We start from the raw sequence: 20,282 nt of genomic DNA on the forward strand, positions 1-20,282 counted from the left end.
CAGTCTTACATGTCTTTATTTGGAAGACCAGACGAAATCCTTACAGACAACAGACCACAGTACATGGGACAGACTTTCCAAGCATTCGTGAAAAGGTGGGGAATCACACACATCACCAGCTCCCCCCACTACCCCAAAAGCAACGAGTTCATTGAAAGGCACATCAGACACATCAAAGGCATCATCAAGAAGACACAGCAAAACAAAAGTGACCTCCACATTGCCTTGCTGCAAGTCAGAGCAACACTCATCAACAGCAAGCTGCCTTCACCTGCAGAACTGCTCTTTGGTAGGCCTGTCACCACCCTACTGCCAAGCCGAGCAGAACCAGGTAAAGAGCAACACCATCAGCACCTGGCCCACAGAGCAGCTGTGATGAAAGAACACCACGACCGCAGCTGCCGCAGAGAACTACCTCCACTCCAGCCTGGACAACACGTGACAGTGTGGAGCAAGGAGAGAAGGACATGGCACCCAGCAGTCATCCAGCAGAAGTGTAAGGAGCCAAGGAGCTACATCATCCAGACACCCAATGGACACATGTTGAGGCACTGCAGGAGCCACCTGCGTGGACCTTACAACCCACACACACACACCACACAGACACAACAACCTACTGTGAGCAGAACACACCTGGCAGTGCCACAAATGCTGGGTGAACACCGAGAGGGTAACAGTGAACAGACAGAGGTTGTCTACACCATCCTGTGAACCTGTAGGCCAACCACCCGACCCCAACAACCCTCAGCCAGTCCGTACACGCTTCGGAAGGGCTGTGGTCAAGCCAGCACACTTCAGGGACTATGTCCAGTAGCAAGTATAATTCACTCTTGCTCACTTTCAGAGACTGAATGTGACTGTTGAAATGTGTTTTCTATATTCTTTTCCTCTTGTCATTTGACAGGGATTGACAGATGTTTACAACTTTGAATTAATCTGTTTACAACTTTGCAGTAATATGTTTACTCACTATTAATATTCTACTATCTTTCTGAATCAGTACTGTGAGAGATATGATAGTCCTTAAATGACTAGGTGATTAAAAAAAAAATGCCTATATAATTTGCCTTTTGCCTACAGTAAAAAATAAGTAATTCTAACATGTGAATGAATGACATGTGAACTGAAATGTTCAGCCTACAGAAGAACAAGTAACTATAACTGAATGATAGTGTTGATGTGAGTTTAAATGAAATATTTAATGGTAACCAAAGCTTAAACTTATGAAGTTAATTTAATGTAGTTCATGGTTATGTTTGCTACACAGCTATGCATCTCCTCTTATTCTAGGATTGTCTTTTAAGCTAAACAGGGGGGATGTTGTGGTATGTTGTTATGGGACTATATTACCCTTACGCGGAGTGATCTACACTAGAACAGGGCTGTGTAGTAACACTGTATCTGTAATATGTCAGTCAGTTAGTACCTCGGTAAAGTAACGTCAAACGCATCTCCGAGTCTCCTCATCATTGAATGACTTTATTCACAACAATAACACTTCACCAACGTAACTCAAAAAGTATTGAATAGATTTGGATGAAATTTGGTGGAAAGGTGAGCCATGGGCCAATGAACAATTCCTTAGATTTTGATGCAAATCTGGATATGTATGCAGACCCAGGATCTAAATATGTATACAGATCCAGGATTTTTTTTTGTCTGTTCCCAATGTAGCTCAAAAAGTAGTGAACAGATTTTGATGAAATTTGGAGGAAAGGTGGGCCGTGGACCAAGGAACAACTTATTAGATTTTGATCCAAATAGTGGCCTGGTGGAGGTATCCATTCTACCGAGAGTCTTTCTATTTTAGTTCGCAATTTCAAATTGTGCATTAAGCAGATTGAAGAAAACACGGCTAATGATAGTTACTAGAGTTAACGTTACCAAGCACAAGGTTGATCATTTTGCCATAACAGCACACCCTGAAAAATTATTCCTCTTTTAACCACAGCAATTTGCTTACAATTACAAATGTGTTATTATTATTATTACCATTATTATTATTTAGCATAAATATCAAGGTGATTATAGGAAATTGTACACACTGATTGGTCGAGAAATTCAAACTATTCCTCGATAATCACCTCGAGCGACTCGGCAAAATGGCAACCAGTCGCTTTGTCACCGTAAGTGAGGAAGAATTACAAATGATGAAAGAAAATGCTTTTCCTAAAAGCACTAAAGATGTTATGAAGTTTGGTCTAAAGCTATTCAAAGGTAAGATGGAATTGGGATTTATTTTATCGATTTCAAAACAAAGTATTTTAAGTGAGTCAGTGTAGATAAGCGACACAAGTCTGAGCTGTGCCATTATTACATTTTCATGCTGCTTTTGAAGATTGAAATAAATTATTTTTTTTATACGATATATATTTTTTTACATAACCACCTGTGTATTCATCCAAAAACAATTATCTGCCTCAGACTCGGTGAATATTGGGTGAATAATAGCCTCAACTTTGACTTCGCCTCGCTTATTATTCACCAATATTCACTTCACCTTCAGCGAATAATGGTTAATTATTAAACAATGACATCATATGTTTTTGTTCTGTGTATATTATGGAATGTTGACAAAAAAAAGTTAATTCCCGTTCTCACTTGCACTACCGTTCAAAAGTTTGGGGTCACCCAGACAATTTTGTGTTTTCCATGAAAAGTCACACTTTTATTTCCCACCATAAGTTGTAAAATGAATAGAAAATATAGTCGAGACATTTTTCTGGCCATTTTGAGCATTTAATCGACCCCACAAATGTGATGCTCCAGAAACTCAATCTGCTCAAAGGAAGGTCAGTTTTATAGCTTCTCTAAAGAGCTCAACTGTTTTCAGCTGTGCTAACATGATTGTACAAGGGTTTTCTAATCATCCATTAGCCTTCTGAGGCAATGAGCAAACACATTGTACCATTAGAACACTGGAGTGAGAGTTGCTGGAAATGGGCCTCTATACACCTATGGAGATATTGCACCAAAAACCAGACATTTGCAGCTAGAATAGTCATTTACCACATTAGCAATGTATAGAGTGCATTTCTGATTAGTTTAAAGTGATCGTCATTGAAAAGAACAGCGCTTTTCTTTCAAAAATAATGACATTTCAAAGCGACCCCAAACTTTTGAACGGTAGTGTACATTATAGCAGAGATAAACATTAATTCCCTCATCAGCGTTTCTTTATTGTGTTTTCGATTGAGGAAAAAAATGACAAAATGTTGACACTGGAGACTCCTTGCATTAAAGTGAAATAAACAACTTCTCACATATCAACAATTAACAACAGGTTTTTTTTCTTTCTATTTTTTTAAATCAGTCAGTGTGGATCAACTATCATACAAATCCTTATGAATGAGCTGTTACGATAGAAGCTGGTTAACATAAATAAATACGTGCTCTACAACCACATTATTATCCAGACTGCGTGTCCTGAAAATTAATCAACACCTTCTGACCAATCAGAATGCAGAACCCGCCTGCAGAGTGCAGGCAGTTTAAATCCAACTTTGATGTCGTTTTATTCTTCTGCTCTCCATCTAATCGAAATTGTTTGTCGTACCTTTCACAGATAAATGTTCATTCACAATTCATTAGTCCACTTTTTTTTTATTTTTATGATCAACACTTTCTCTTGAACATTTATCCCTAAGGCATATTTGAAGCCCAGACTCGCTGTGTACCTGTGTGCACATATTTGATACATTTTCCCATGACTCTCTCTCCTCACGTCATTAACTATTTCCAAATAGCTGAGTTATAGATTCAATTGCTGCTAAATCTGCGTCCCTGTGGTGCTGTGATGCAAATGGGTCCTAAATGACACAGTGAGGCGATATTGCCTCATTTATCTTCGACAGATGGAATTGCTGAGTTTAAGTTTTATTGCGGTTCTCTGGCGCTCATAATACGAAAGCCGCAGGCATCATGAGTGTGTTATGACATCATTAGCACTATGAAATGATTTTAAGCACGCATAGTGTATAATGTACACATGTATACAGATCTTAGCGCTGGATTAGCATGGACGTTCTTGTCTCGTTTGATTGCACTGGTTTGTATTCGCAACACACTCTTGTTTGCAATTATCCACAAGAGAAGCTACTAATTTGTACCTGATGATAGCTTTAACGTCAGGCAAGGGTTTGTAATGAAGGGTAATTTATCGATAACATATGTTCCACCAAAGTGCCAGCTCTTATTATCACACTTATTATATGTTTAAATCATTCTTATTTGCCGATTATGGCTCCTATGCGAAGGCTGTTAGGGTTATGGAATTGAAACGAGAGGTCATTTTGACAGGAACGTGTTCTGAGACATGTTCTCTGCCTTTCCAGGTGATCCAGATCAACTTTGAAGAGTTTGACTTGGAGCTCGGATACGATACGCTTACGATAGGAGATGGAGGAGAGGTCGGAGACTCCAGAACCATCATCCAAGTGTGAGTTCTGATTGTTAGCTTTCTGGGATTATTGCAAAATTTTCTAAATTCGTTTACTACATGAGTCTCTGGAGCTGTCAATCAGCTTTAGAAAATATTACTAGTGGCAATATTTTTAAAAATGTTAAGCATTTATTTTAACCTTTTTAACACTTGGTGGTTGTGCATAGTTTATAGGAAAATAATTAACAATGTGAATAGAAGTTCCTGTTACTGTGCCAAAGTGGACTATTTTCCCCTAACCGCCCGTCCGCCCAGTGCTTTATTCGTTATTCCACCCAGTGTTGTAGTCGAGTCACTAACACGACATCCACACGACAACGGCAACGAGATTTTATTTAAAAAAATATCGCGTCCACATGGGCAACGGATCAGTAAAATATCAGGTACATATGGCAACGCAATGCTTGCTGAAAACGATGCAATACACATGCCACACCTCTACGTGCGCTGTAAGACGGTCCTATCGGAGACACCAGAACAATAGAAGTAGTAGGACGCATGCGCATAAACCCCTTCTTCTACCCAGCGTGAAGCACTCACTGGAACAAGCACACAACAACAAGAAGAAGATGGCTGCGACTACGTGAGGAAATCGTGCCTTCTGTGTGTACAAATTAGTTTTATTAGTGTGCATAGTTTTATATAACTTAATTTTCTTATTGTGTGTGAACATTTTGAAAAGCATTTTTATATAATTTATATAACTTTTTATATTGTGTGTGAACATTTTGAAAAGCAGTCTTATCCAATAAAAAAAAGAAATTCAAGAAATGGTTCAGTTACTTGTTTATTTAAAAGAAAAGCTGTATACAAAAGTGAATGCAATGCAGTGGTTCATACAAAACAGCGAGAGTGCTGCTTGTTCTAGTCATGTGGTTGTGACGTCATCATAAACAAATCCGTTCTACTCATCCAGACGACTTCACAATGGCGCCGTTGCCAGATTTTTCCACTCTGGAACCCGTTCTCGTTTTGGGGCACCCAAAACGCCGGTGCCGTGTGGACGGCAGGCCGAAACGATAAACAATTTTATCAGATTCACCTGAATCCGTTGCCGTGTGGACAGCCTCTAAACCTCGAGTCTGAGTCCAGTCTCGAGTCCCCACTGTTCAAGTCCAAGTCATTAAAGAAAATTTAGAATCAACTCCGAGTCGAGTCCGAGAACAAGACTCCAATGGCACCATCTGACGGTGGCTGTTGCTGCCTTTATGTGAAAGCGTCTCTGATACTGTGTTGGACTAACGTTCCTGCTCGACTGCCCCGTTTTAGTTAACAGGCTACAGATAAAAAGCTTGTTCATCACTCAGCAAGCCCTGCCCACTATCAACAGGGCAAATAAAATGAGAGAGGGTTAACACTAGCTAGTTCATCATTCAGCAAGCAAGCACCGCCATCAACAGGGCAATGAACATAGCGTGTCACTTCCTTCTCTGGGTGGAGTCTTACCAAATGATGATTGAAGTTCGAGGTCGTCCCCGTCGTCTCCTCGATAGTTCTTCTACATATGGAACACACAGCAGTGCATTTTTTCCCACTGCACGAGAAGTCTGTATAAGCAAAGCGGACAGTCCTAGGGGCGTCTCTCCAGGCATTTTAGCACCATTAATGTTAGTTTGTTCCTGAACACGACGTATGAACAGGTGACTGCGCGTTCTCTTGTACAAAATTAGTGTAAAAATTAATGTAGATATAAATATAAATATTTTAGACCGAATTATCATGGCATGTTACAAAAAATTAAGAAAAAATCCAAGTCCTCATCTCCAATTTACAAGTCCGAATGCAGTTAATACATGAGTCTGAGTCCAAGTCATCAGTGCTCAAGTCCAAGTCAAGTCACAAGTCCATAAAATTAGGGCACGAGTTGGACTCAAGTACTACAAGCCTGTATTCCACAGCAATTTGCCAATGATTACATTTTTATATTAGTTACCTTCACCAACTTTGTTGGAGGAGGTTATATTTTCGCCTATGTTTGTTTGTTTTCCCCAATGTAACTCAAAAAGTAGTGAATAGATTTGGATGAGATTTGGTGGGGAGGTGGGCCACGGGTCAAGGAACAATTGATTAGATTTTGATGCAAATCTGGATATGTATGCAGATGCAGGCTCCAAATATATATGCAGATCCAGGGGTGGGGGGGGTTTTTTGTTTGTTTTTTCCAACATAACTCAAAAACTAGTGAACAGATTTGGATGAAATTTGGTGGACAGCTTTAATATTATCCTAGGTACGTGGCTTGGTGGAGGTATGCACTCTACTCAACCAAGTGCCCTTCTAGACTTTTTGTCCATTTATAGTTACTTAACGTTGTGAAACACCAAGAAACAAGTTCCTACCATCGTTTAAAAGCCATTTCCTTCCAAGCTTTTCTTTTTTCTTTCTGTCTTTATGGAAGTTAATGAGACTATGACAAAGCAATGACACTGGACACTGTGAGACTCCTTCCATGAACATGAAAAAAAAACAGTTAGTGAAAAAATACACACAAGTTTTAAACTGTTTATGTAGCATGACTATGTCGTGTAAGTTGTTACTATAGAAATGACAAGGCATTCATATAAACCTATGATTTGTACAGTGGGGCAAAAAAGTATTTAGTCAGCCACCAATCGTGCAAGTTGTCCCACTTAAAAAGATGAGAGAGGCCTGTAATTTTCATCATAGGCACACTTCAACTGTGAGAGACAGAATGGGGGGAAAGAATGCAGGAAATCACATTGTAGGATTTTTAATGAATTAATTGGTAAATTCCTCGGTAAAATAAGTATTTGGTCACCTACAAACAAGCAAGATTTCTGGCTCTCACAGACCTGTAACAACTTCTTTAAGAGGCTCCTCTGTCCTCCACTCGTTACCTGTATTAATGGCACCTGTTTGAACTCGTTATCAGTATAAAAGACACCTGTCCACAATCTCAAACAGTCACACTCCAAACTCCACTATGGCCAAGACCAAAGAGCTGTCAAAGGACACCAGAAACAAAATTGTAGACCTGCACCAGGCTGGGAAGACTGAATCTGCAATAGGTAAGCAGCTTGGTGTGAAGAAATCAACTGTGGGAGCAATTATTAGAAAATGGAAGACATACAAGACCACTGATAATCTCCCTCGATCTGGGGCTCCACGCAAGATCTCACCCTGTGCGGTCAAAATGATCACAAGAACAGTGAGCAAAAATCCCAGAACCACATGGGGGGACCTAGTGAATGACCTGCAGAGAGCCGGGACCAAAGTGACAAAGGCTACCATCAGTAACACACTACGCCGCCAGGGACTCAAATCCTGCAGTGCCAGACGTGTCCCCCTGCTTAAGCCAGTACATGTCCAGGCCCATCTGAAGTTTGCTAGAGAGCTTTTGGATGATCCAGAAGAGGATTGGGAGAATGTCATATGGTCAGATGAAACCAAAATAGAACTTTTTGGTAAAAACTCAACTTGTCATGTTTGGAGGAGAAAGAATGCTGAGTTGCATCCAAAGAACACCATCCCTACTGTGAAGCATGGGGGTGGAAACATCATGCTTTGGGGCTGTTTTTCTGCAAAGGGACCAGGACGACTGATCCGTGTAAAGGAAAGAATGAATGGGGCCATGTATCGTGAGATTTTGAGTGAAAACCTCCTTCCATCAGCAAGGGCATTGAAGATGAAACGTAGCTGGGTCTTTCAGCATGACAATGATCCCAAACACACCACCCGGGCAACAAAGGAGTGGCTTCGTAAGAAGCATTTCAAAGTCCTGGAGTGGCCTAGCCAGTCTCCAGATCTCAACCCTATAGAAAATCTTTGGAGGGAGTTGAAAGTCCGTGTTGCCCAGCGACAGCCCCAAAACATCACTGCTCTAGAGGAGATCTGCATGGAGGAATGGGCCAAAATACCAGCAACAGTGTGTGAAAACCTTGTGAAGACTTACAGCAAACGTTTGACCTCTGTCATTGCCAATAAAGGGTATATAACAAAGTATTGAGATGAACTTTTGTTATTGACCAAATGCTTATTTTCCACCATAATTTGCAAATAAATTTTTAAAAAATCAGACAATGTGATTTTCTGGATTTTTTTTTCTCATTTTGTCTCTCATAGTTGAAGTGTACCGATGATGAAAATTACAGGCCTCTCTCATCTTTTTAAGTGGGAGAACTTGCACAATTGGTGACTGACTAAATACTTTTTTGCCCCACTGTAGCTCCATTTCTGTCAGAGCTGCTTTTATAGAAATGTAATCCACACCTTCTGGCCAATCAGAATCGAGAATTCAACAGAAATGTGGTATAAGATGCAAGTATCCCATAATGCATCTGTGTATCTCAGCACTTTTTTCTTAAACTTTTTGATTACTGGCGTGTCTCCAAACCAGAATCATGTTTGCACCAATTTTCTTTTGTCCCACAAGGACAAAATCTCATGTCCTGCCAAACCCCATGCGCATAAAGCACACTTCAAATAATTGGCTATGTATAACCATGCGCTTAATGCCAGCGATAAAATAACTACTGTCAATACTGATAGAATGAAATGAAGAGATATTTCCCCCTCCAGCGAAAGACTTTGTTTATATCTTATTTTGTTTTGTATTGTATTCCATTTGCATCAGGCTCCTTGTGAACATCTTTAGAAAAAAAAAAACAGAACAAAAAAAGTCGAACTCTTTCTGTTTCTTTCTGCAGTTTGACTGGCAGCTTCGTGCCTGACCTGATTGTCAGCATGACCCATCAGATGTGGCTCCATTTGCAGTCGGATGAGAGCGTCGGCTCCATTGGCTTCAAAATCAACTACAAAGGTTTGTCCTCATCATCAGCCTCATTGAAAGAAACACTCACCATTGACTCACACATTGATGCATTGTTGTTTAAAAAAAAAAACAGAAATTGACAAGGAGAGCTGCGGTGACCCTGGTATCCCTTTGTACGGCTTCCGAGAGGGAGCGGGTTTCTCCAATGGCGATGTACTACGCTTCGAATGTCAGTTCGGATTTGAGCTCATCGGTGAAAGAACCATTTCCTGCCAGAATAACAATCAGTGGTCCGCCAACATCCCCATCTGTATTTGTAAGTACCAGCCTCTACTTCATGGACGTAATGGATATGCATTGATTGGAGAATCATTTTAGAGGAAATGATATACAGTGGTGCTTGAAAGTTTGTGAACCCTTTAGAATTTTCTATATTTCTGCATAAATATGACCTAAAACATCATCAGATTTTCACACAAGTCCTAAAAGTAGATAAAGAGAACCCAGTTAAACAAATGACACAAAAATATTATACTTGGTCATTTATTTATTGAGGAAAATGATCCAATATTACATATCTGTGAGTGGCAAAAGTATGTGAACCTTTGCTTTCAGTATCTGGTGTGACCCCCTTGTGCAGCAATAACTGCAACTAAACGTTTGCGGTAACTGTTGATCAGTCCTGCACACCGGCTTGGAGGAATTTTAGCCCGTTCCTCCGTACAGAACAGCTTCAACTCTGGGATGTTGGTGGGTTTCCTCACATGAACTGCTCACTTCAGGTCCTTCCACAGCATTTCGATTGGATTAAGGTCAGGGCTTTGACTTGGCCATTCCAAAACATTTACTTTATTCTTCTTTAACCATTCTTTGGTAGAACGACCTGTGTGCTTAGAATTGTTGTCTTGCTGCATGACCCGGCTTATCTTGAGATTCAGTTCATGGACAGATGTCCTGACATTTTCCTTTAGAATTCGCTGGTATAATTCAGAATTCATTGTTCCATCAATGATGGCAAGCCGTCCTGGCCCAGATGCAGCAAAACAGGCCCAAACCATGATACTACCACCACCATGTTTCACAAATGGGATAAGGTTCTTATGCTGGAATGCAGTGTTGTCCTTTCTCCAAACATAACGCTTCTCATTTAAACCAAAAATTCTATTTTGGTCTCATCCGTCCACAAAACATTTTCCAATAGCCTTCTGGCTTGTCCACGTGATCTTTAGCAAACTGCAAACGTGCAGCAATGTTCTGTTTGGAGAGCAGTGGCTTTCTCCTTGCAGCCCTTACATGCACACCATTGTTGTTCAGTGTTCTCCTGATGGTGGACTCATGAACATTAACATTAGCCAATGTGAGAGAGGCCTTCAGTTGCATCGAAGTTACCCTGGGGTCCTTTGTGACCTCGCTGTCTATTACACACCTTGCTCTTGGAGTGATCTTTGTTGGTCGACCGGTCCTAGGGAGGGTAACAATGGGCTTGAATTTTCTCCATTTGTACACAATCTGTCTGACTGTGGATTGGTGGAGTCCAAACTCTTTAGAGATGGTTTTGTAACCTTTTCCAGCCTGATGAGCATCAACAACACTTTTTCTGAGGTCCTCAGAAATCTCCTTTGTTCGTGCCATGATACACTTCCACAAACATGTGTTATGAAGATCAGACTTTGATAGATCCCTGTTCTTTAAATAAAACAGGGTGCCCACTCACACCTGATTGTCATCCCATTGATTGAAAACACCTGACTCTAATTTCACCTTCAAATTAACTGCTAATCCTAGAGGTTCACATACTTTTGCCACTCACAAAGATGTAATATTGGATCATTTTCCTCAATAAATAAATGACCAAGTATAATATTTTTGTCTCATTTGTTTAACTGGGTTCTCTTTATCTACTTTTAGGACTTGTGTGAAAATCTGATGATGTTTTAGGTCATATTTATGCAGAAATATAGAAAATTCTAAAGGGTTCACAAACTTTCAAGCACCACTGTATTCAGGACTGTTCTGTTTTATTCATTTATTCGTAGTTAAATGCTGAAAAACAACACCAGAATTCCCCGATGCAGGTGACACTGCAGCGTCAGTGTACGGAAGTGTGCGGTGTGCACTGTGCCATCCTTGTGATCGTTTACTTGATGATGTTTTCTCACAATAACAAAAAATATATATATATATATATATATATATATATATATATATGACAAAGCTTGTTTTCATGTGATAGTTAATTATTTATTGTCATTGTCAGCATACCTCAAGGTCGAGTATGCTTTCCAAGGTCAAGGCACAGGGTAGCCTGGCAAGCCAGACTAAATGTGAATATTTAGTCTGGTCTCGGTCGTAGACATTTCCGAAGGGTGTGGGAGGAACAACCCGTTGTCTTTCAAACTGTCTCTCTGCGTATAGGCCAACGCTCTGACCAATCAGCGCAACAGTGACTGTCAGAGCGACAGAAAGCAGTGGGGGAGGGTAAACAAACAGCATGTGGAGAGGGACACCATTGGAGCGTCGAGTGTTTTGGTGAAGATTCAGCGATCATGGAGTTTGACTGTTTTTGTCGTTTGTGCCAAAAAGACATGAGAGTATCACTCAGTGTCACTCTAAAATCATGTTTCAACGAAAACTCCAAGTCTAATTCTTCTAAAACTGATTCCAAAGCGGAGTCAAATGAGCGCTGTTCAATAGCCGTAGCCATCTTTCCTGTTGTGCTTTCTCCAGCGTCGCGCAGCCTTGTTGTCACTCCTGCAAAAGCCCGCCCAAAGAATCCAAACAAAAACCTTGCGTTGTGATTGGCGGGCACGATTTGATGCCCGGGGTGTGTTGTTGATATGGTCCGAGGCTAGACCCACTCGTAGGCAAAAATATTTTTGGCCGCTAGGCGGGTGGGTCTAGTTTACTAGGCTAGGCACAGGGTGCTTGAAACGGAGATGACTTGAGAGTCAAACATGCGAGTGAAACAGTTGAGGACAATGAGAGCAGGGGGTAGTAGGAAGCGGTCCAATGCCGGCTGCCCTTTGTTGTTCTCAGACCTTTCGGCGGCGGTGTTTTTCATCAGCAGGATGTCTCTTATCATTTTCAGCCTTGATGGAGCCAGAAAGACAGGACATTCTATAAAGGTTTTCTGCGACCGCTTCCCAGTTCCTCGGGTCGATGTTAAATGCTATCAGAGATCTTTTGATGCTGTCTTCGAAGCACTTTTTGGGCGGCGCCTCTCTTTCTGTGGCCTTCAGTCAGTTCAGAGTCGAGGACTCGCTTGGGGAGTCATTCATTTGGCATCCTTTGGACATGGCCAAGTGACCAAGTTGGTGGTGTTCGATCACCGTCTTGATGGAGGGAAGTCCAGCTCTTTTGATGACTTCTGTGTTTGAATAAATAAATAAATAAATAAATAAATATTTTAACTGAAGTAAAATATTAAAATTTTATATTAATTGTTAAATGAGAAATAATAATTTAAATATATACATTTGAATAAGAAATAACTGTTTATCAATTTTAATTAGTAAATATAAATAATTATTGATTAATTGTTATTAATTATCTATTTTAATTATTGTTTTAATTGATCAAATGATTTTATTATTTATTTAATATTTATTATTTTTATTTTTATTTATTCATTCATTCACAGACCAAATTAATGTGAAATCACGTGGGACGCCTTTAGACGTCCAGGGCTGCACACGTGCCACAATGGTCAGATCAGCGTATGCGTACACCATGCCGAGAGGCATGGGTAATCCGCTGAACCTCGTTCATGATCGGGACTGGGGATTGCACTTAATCCCCATAAACGAGGAATTCCCAGTAAGCGCAGGTCATAATCTCGTGTTGATTGATTAAGTCCCTGCCCTTTGAAGGCCTACACATCACCTGTCGCTACTAATAAATAAAAATACATAAACGTGACCATCAATGACGACGTAGCTCACTCCAGCCCCATCTAGTCCAGAAGGAACAATCTAAAGTGGGCGACCTTGAGCAATAAATGTTGCAAGCAATATACACTATATACAAGCTATATATAGAAGCGATATCCACCCTAGGAATACCGACCTATTTGCCAGAAAGAATCCAAAACGGCGAGGAATTGACCGAGAAGAAGCGATTTGTGTTGAACTGCTCATTAAGGCTTAATTAGTCCATAACTTCATTTATAATTGTAATTTAGAAAATTTGGGTAGAAGCTATATGCACCCTAGGCAGACCTACCTTCCTGCCAAAAAGAATAAAAATCAGTGAAGAATTGAGAGAGAAGAAGCGATTTTCATGAAATGAGGACAACGCCGGACAGACGGAGGACGGACAACACATGATGGCATAAACTCATCACCTGTTGGCCACATGAGGTAATAACAAGGGTGCATAAAAATGAATAAATATTAAGAGTGAACCAGTTATGAAAAAATAATGAACTCATTATCACAAGCAAAAGAGCTTTGTTTTCTTGAGGTAGCGCAATAATTTTCTGGTTAGCACCTGAAACCAGCATGAAAAATATTTATTGCAAGCACGGCCATTCTTGGCTTCTGTATCAGGACAATAATTGTGCAGTAAAAGTCTCTGTGTTACAGTGTTTAAAACACAAAATTGTCTGGGTGACCCCAAACTTTTGAATGGTAGTGTACGTACTTACCAAGCATGTCTTCAGAATCTTCTCTGCTCCATAGTCCGTCAGAAACAAAGGGAGGCCTCGGAGCGCCACAGTCTTTCTGTGCATGGAAATGTCCGATGTCTGAAAAAAAGCACAAAACAAAACCGACAGAAGTAATTCTATTTCATGTCAATAAATAGCCTAACTTAGGCAATCAAAAATAACAGAATTAAAGTCATTTAGAGTGGTAGAATTACTTAAAGTGTGACACCGGCGCTGAAGCAACTAAGGGTCTCTTTCAGCATGTGCAAGAGTCAAACTTTCATTGAAAAGAAAATTACGTCGGTAGCTGGGTTTTTACGTTTGATCGGCAAGCCAAATGGCTTTCAATGAGCGTACCAGTGCCACTAATTTATAATGGACTATAAATATCTTGGTCTAATTATAGACCACAAATTATCATGGGACAGTTGTGCAGATGCAATTTATAAAAAGGGTCAACAGCATTTGTATTTCCTAAGGAAACTTAACTTTTTTAATGTTGACAATACAATTATGACGTTATTTTACAAGTCTTTTATTGAAAGTATTCTTTGCTATGGTATTGTATGCTGGTATGGTCACTCCAAAGTGACGCACAAAAGTAAACTGGGTAAAATCGTTAAAACAAGTGGGAAAATAATGGGGTGTCAGCAAAAAGAGCTTAATAACTTTTACCTGGATAGATTAGCCAAGAAGGCAGGCAAAGTCTGCACTGACATTACCCACCCTCTCTCAGTTAAATTCCAAACACTTCCCTCAGGTCGTAGATACAGATACCCTAACATCAGAACAAATAGAGCAAAGAACTCCTTCATCCCCATGGCAATTAATCAATTGAACAAGATATGGGAGATACATACTTAAAACTACACTCATACTTGTGTTAATGTACAAATGATTTTTTTTTAACATTTCTAGCATTGATTGATGCCTCTGACCAGTGGTCTGTATTTATTTACACGTTTTGCTATTTATTGTGTTGTGATGGGTTTTTTATTGTATGTGTTTTTTGTCACTTTGCTGTGCTGTAAGACAAATTGCCTTTTTTAAGGACATTAAAGCTTTCAAGTCAAGTCAAGTCACTTGGCCAGATGCATCCAAATCACTATTTTTAACACAATTTCTGAAGGAATTGTTTTATCCTTAAAATATTAAACTAGGCCGGCACGGTGGTGTAGTGGTTAGCGCTGTCGCCTCACAGCAAGAAGGTCCTGGGTTCGAGCCCCGGGGCCGGCGAGGGCCTTTCTGTGTGGAGTTTGCATGTTCTCCCCGTGTCCGCGTGGGTTTCCTCCGGGTGCTCCGGTTTCCCCCACAGTCCAAAGACATGCAGATTAGGTTAACTGGTGAGTCTAAATTGACCGTAGGTGTGAGTGTGAATGGTTGTCTGTGTCTATGTGTCAGCCCTGTGATGACCTGGCGACTTGTCCAGGGTGTACCCTGCCTTTCGCCCGTAGTCAGCTGGGATAGGCTCCAGCTTGCCTGCGACCCTGTAGAAGGATAAAGCGGCTAGAGATGATGAGATGAATATTAAACTACTACACAGCGCTTTAGATTTTTGATTTTCACCTCATGCGTAAGCTAGTCTCACATCTACACTGCTACAAGTTCGTACTTTCGAACCACGGCATGTTCAAACCACGGCAGCCAACGGCAGATTTTATCCACTAAACAACGTCAGTTACATAAGAAGTTTGCTTGGTAAGGCGAGGTGTGGTGTGATGGTGTTTAGCATGTGTATGTCCGCGTTTGTTATTTGAATTGACAGGACCAATTTTTAGCTTGCAGTCAAGCTGACTTAACCCTACAGACTAGCACACACACACTTGCTTGCTAACCACCTGTTAGATCATTAGCATGTAATATTATCACTAACAGACAGTGCTTTTAAGTTTACCTGATTCTGTAAACTCAAGCGTGTCAGCTAAAACACACCACAAAAGTTATACGCAATAACAACACACACTTTAACTAATGTGACCTTAGCAATATTATTATATCATTTGCAAGCTATGTCGACTACTAGTGTCGACTGCAAAATTTCACCTGCACCTACAGTATATTGATTTCCTTCCCCTTGAGGAAATGTTAGCTATGTTAGCGGTTAAACGCGGCAAACGTTAGCTGGCTAGCTAGTAAAAACCCCACCTAATAACGGAACATGGTGTTTTTGGGTCAGTCTCATGTTGTTCTTTTTAAATACAGCGGTCTAGGTTTTAATACAGAGATACTAAAAGTTATTACAGAGGTTTCATTTGACAGAACTCGGGTTTAAGGGTTCTCTACCTTGAGCATCGACTGTGAACTTACCGAACACTCGCCTCCAGAAGTGGAATCCAACGGCGCATGCGTCATCTTCTTTCAAAGAAGTTGCCAGAACTTTGCCCCGCAATTAATTAGTACTACAGTAACTTATACATTGTACTTCTCCAAACTTTCCAGCACAAGTTTTCCCAATGTTTTCCCAATAAAACAAGATTGCAAGTTACGACAACTTTCATCTGAAAGACTTCTCATCTCATTATCTCTAGCCGCTTTATCCTTCTACAGGGTCGCAGGCAAGCTGGAGCCTATCCCAGCTGACTACGGCCGAAAGGCGGGGTACACCCTGGACAAGTCGCCAGGTCATCACAGGGCTGACACATAGATGCAGACAACCATTCACACTCACAGTCACGGTCAATTTAGAGTTACCAGTTAACCTAACCTGCATGTCTTTGGACTGTGGGGGAAACCGGAGCACCCGGAGGAAACCCACGCGGACACGGGGAGAACATGCAAACTCCACACAGAAAGGCCCTCGCCGGCCACGGGGCTCGAACCTGTGTCACCTTCTTGCTGTGAGGCGACAGCGCTAACCACTACACCACTGTGCCGCCCACTCTGAAAGACTTATCTTTCTTAATTATTTCTTCAAGTTAAGGCCACTATTTCCCCAAGTTTCATTTTTTACAGTGTACTCTTTGAAGTGATATGAAAGTGGTGTGCAACTCATCAACTGGCGAGTGGCCTAGTGGTTAGTGTGTCTGCCTCTTAATCGGGAGATTGTGAGTTCAACTCACGGTTGGGCCATACCAAAGGCCATCATAAAACTGGTACCTACTGCCATCTGGCAAAGCACACTGCAATATAGATGTGAGTGGGGAGTCAAACTCTTGCGGTTGCCAGAGGACCAGCCCCCCACTGTAACCCTAGATATGTAATAGGCAAGAGGCCAAGGGCTATGGAGATTGGTGCTGCCCTATGCACCACTTGGCGTGGGAAGGGCTTTGGCTTTTGGTATGACTCATCAACTAGTGAGTGTATTGGTGGACTGAGCCATCATGTTCTATGGACCTCTTTCTCTCCACTACGGAAATATGGGGCTTTGTGCTTAGATCTTTGGTGACTTAGCAGTCCAATTCGTGACCGACAGTGTCGTTGGCAGTATGGACAAGCAAAGGTGTCTCCTGGTAGTTGGGCTAGTAGCCGCACCTTGTGAGCTGTACGTCATTCTTGAAGCTTGGTGATCCGTCGATCCTCAAAGTGCTTCGTGCCAGCAAAGCATGTTGCTCGCCATTTGGCTCGATTAAGCGCTTGCTGTTCCCAGCTGTCGATTGAAATGTCATGCACTTTAAGATTAGACTTCAGAACGTCCTTGTACCTCTTTCCCTAAGTGAGTGTATTACTTCACTACTCTATACAACCCCTAACGGATATGAGACACCCATAGTTTTCTGGATAAACATATGGATATGCCCTTCACTGCTCATATAAATCTGGCTATCAGACTCAGGATTGCATCAGACTAATGAGATAAGAGCGTCGCTCCTTTTCGGACCTCTGTTATTTCTTTCATAAAACATAACTGATCTGAGCAGCGTTCAGAAATGTACCACATGCTTTTGTAAACAGCAGTATGTTATTCCAAAGTGAGCAGTAGCAGTGCAATGGAATGTGAGGTGCTCTGAGTACATACTGTGCTTATCCAGGTACAGTAGAGTCTGGCAAGATTTCACAATGAGTCGTGCTTTTTAGGTCTATTCATTACATTTCAGGTTGGAATAGGTTTGCAGAGAATAAATTGATCACATTTCATCATTGATTCACAAACAGCCAGGGTTTGGATCGATGCGTCAGTTTAAAAGGCAAGAATTGAAATGAAATCAATGCAAACAACTGAAACTGTGGCAACAGTCATGGATTAATTATTATTGAAAAAGGAAAGTCAAGTACCATGGAAGAAAAAAAGAGATCTGTATCTTTAAATTAAAGTTTTTAAACTGTGTAAAAAGGCTAACAAGGTGATTTGTCTGTGATGTTGTTAGCTATGTTGATCAGAGATAACGAGATCATCATGTCATACTGTAGTGTCGGAGGTGCAGTGGCATCGTCAAATATTCAATTTGCGCTAGCAGCGATGGCGGAAAGTGTTACTCTCACTCAGGAGCTTTTGACTTTATTCTTAGTAGTAGTAGTATTGGGGGAAGCCATGGCCTAATGGTTAGAGAAACAGCTTTAGGACCAAAAGGTTGCTGGTTTGATTCCCTAGACCAGCAGGACTGGCTTCAGTGCCCTTGAGCAAGGTGCCTAACCTCCAATCATTACAGCAAGAGTGGTGGCATACCTTGTGTCTGATTAGCCAATGAGAAACTGATGATGCAATTATCAGTTTGGGCATTGAACCTGACCAACTGGCTGATTATTATCATAAAATTTTTAGGAGGCTGTTTCTTCCTCAGTTTTCAACCAATCATCACCAAATTTCACATGAAGAATACCTCTGGGCTGAATTATGTTGCTATGACTTTTGGTGCTGATCTGGATCACAGAACCAGAATGATCCATGAAAAACTAATTTTTTTCCTCACTAAGCATCATTCTCTGTCTCTTACTGTTCCAGATCTATAGGGTACAGTGACCAGACGTCCTAGTTTATAAGAGCTAGCGTAAATCACTGTGACTTTAGTCACAGTATCTATCTCATTCTTCTTCTATTATTATTATTATTGTTATTATTATTATCCTAATTTTTTATGCTATTTCTCCCTCAGTTTTCAACCAATCATCACCAAATTTCACATGAAGAATATCTCTGGGCTGAAGTACATTGCTATGACTTTTGATGCTGATCTGGATCACTGATCTGGAATGATCCAAGAAAAACAGGATTTTTTTCAATTACTTATAACTCTGTCAATTTTCATGATTTATTTTTCAATCAGTTTTTTAAATTATTATTTATTTTGTTCAGGGTGGCAGGGCGCAACTTTTTCTCACTAAGTCTCATTCTCTATCTCTTATCGTTCCGGATTGTTAGGGTATGGTGACCAGCCGTCTCAGTTTGTAACAGCTAGTGCAAATCACTGTGACTTTAGTCACAGACTCTATCTTGTGAATCATTGCCTGAATAATTGAAATTCTATTTATTTATTTATTTTGAGGATAACCCCTTGAGATGTGGCATCTCATTTTCAAGGGGGTCTTAATAACAATACAAAAAAAAAAAAGAAAAACAGGACTTAAATACACACACTAAACATATACACATATACACAATAGACATATAGACATATACACATAAACACACTCACACACTTACCAACGTTGCTCTCCAAACTACCCCACTACCCTCACCCAGCATACTACAGTAATGTCATTTATATACGATATCATACGGTATCAGTACAACTAATCCAAGAAAAAGAGAAAAAACAAACAAACAAACAAAAAACATTCAGAAACAGGAGCAGGATGTTTGAAAATGAGTGATTAGAGATGATCTAAAAATGTGAAGGGAAGAAATGGACCTTAGTGTTGAAGGAAGGCTGTTCCAGTCTGATGGAGCTTTAAACTTAAATGCACGATGACCAATTTCTTTACGAATTCTGGGTGTAACTAGAAACAAATGGTCAATGTGCCGTAAACTGTAATGAGAGCTTAGAGGAGTTAATAACTGTTTCAAGTAAGGAGGAGCCTTTAAGTGAATACATTTGAAAATTAGGGTTGACCAATGGAGCTGCCTTCTGGTCTTGGGAGCTGGCCAGTCCAAAGTTTCATACATCACACAGTGATGTGTCCTATACGGACATCTAAGTACAAATCTACAGAGACTGTTATATTTGACTGTTATATTTCGCCATTGAGAGGGCGAAGATGTGTTTCAGAGGTGTTGCCATAGACAACATCCGCATAATCAAATATTGGAAGAAGTAACTGGGTTACAATTCTTTTCCTGACTTCTTGTGAAAAGCAGTCTACTGAACGATAAAGAGATTTTAAACAACTAGTTATTTTTTTGGAGATTGCATTAATATGGGGTTTGAAGCATAGCTAAGAGTCAAGCCAGACACCTAAGTATTTAAACTCCTCCACTCTTTCAAGTAATGTTCCGTCAAGAAGAGTAATTGACCAATTAGTTAATGACAGAGAGCCAGGTCGAGTACAAAAAAGCATACTGTACGATTTTTCCTTATTCAGGAGAAGCT

The 20,282-nt window shown here is 40.5% G+C and overlaps 1 protein-coding gene across 1 annotated transcript in view; it reads left to right on the forward strand.

Annotated features, from left to right (window-relative positions):
• Nucleotides 1-20,282, forward strand: part of csmd3a (CUB and Sushi multiple domains 3a) — a 631,117-nt gene that overhangs the window by 162,029 nt on the left and 448,806 nt on the right. Inside the window, exons 11-13 of the mRNA XM_060900611.1 lie at nucleotides 4,335-4,438; nucleotides 9,109-9,221; nucleotides 9,307-9,489. Coding sequence (XP_060756594.1) covers nucleotides 4,335-4,438; nucleotides 9,109-9,221; nucleotides 9,307-9,489 — 400 coding nt within the window. The remainder of the gene's footprint in view (nucleotides 1-4,334; nucleotides 4,439-9,108; nucleotides 9,222-9,306; nucleotides 9,490-20,282) is intronic.

The sequence above is a fragment of the Neoarius graeffei genome, chromosome 19 (genome assembly GCF_027579695.1).
Source record: "Neoarius graeffei isolate fNeoGra1 chromosome 19, fNeoGra1.pri, whole genome shotgun sequence".
Classification (NCBI taxonomy): Eukaryota; Metazoa; Chordata; class Actinopteri; order Siluriformes; family Ariidae; genus Neoarius; species Neoarius graeffei.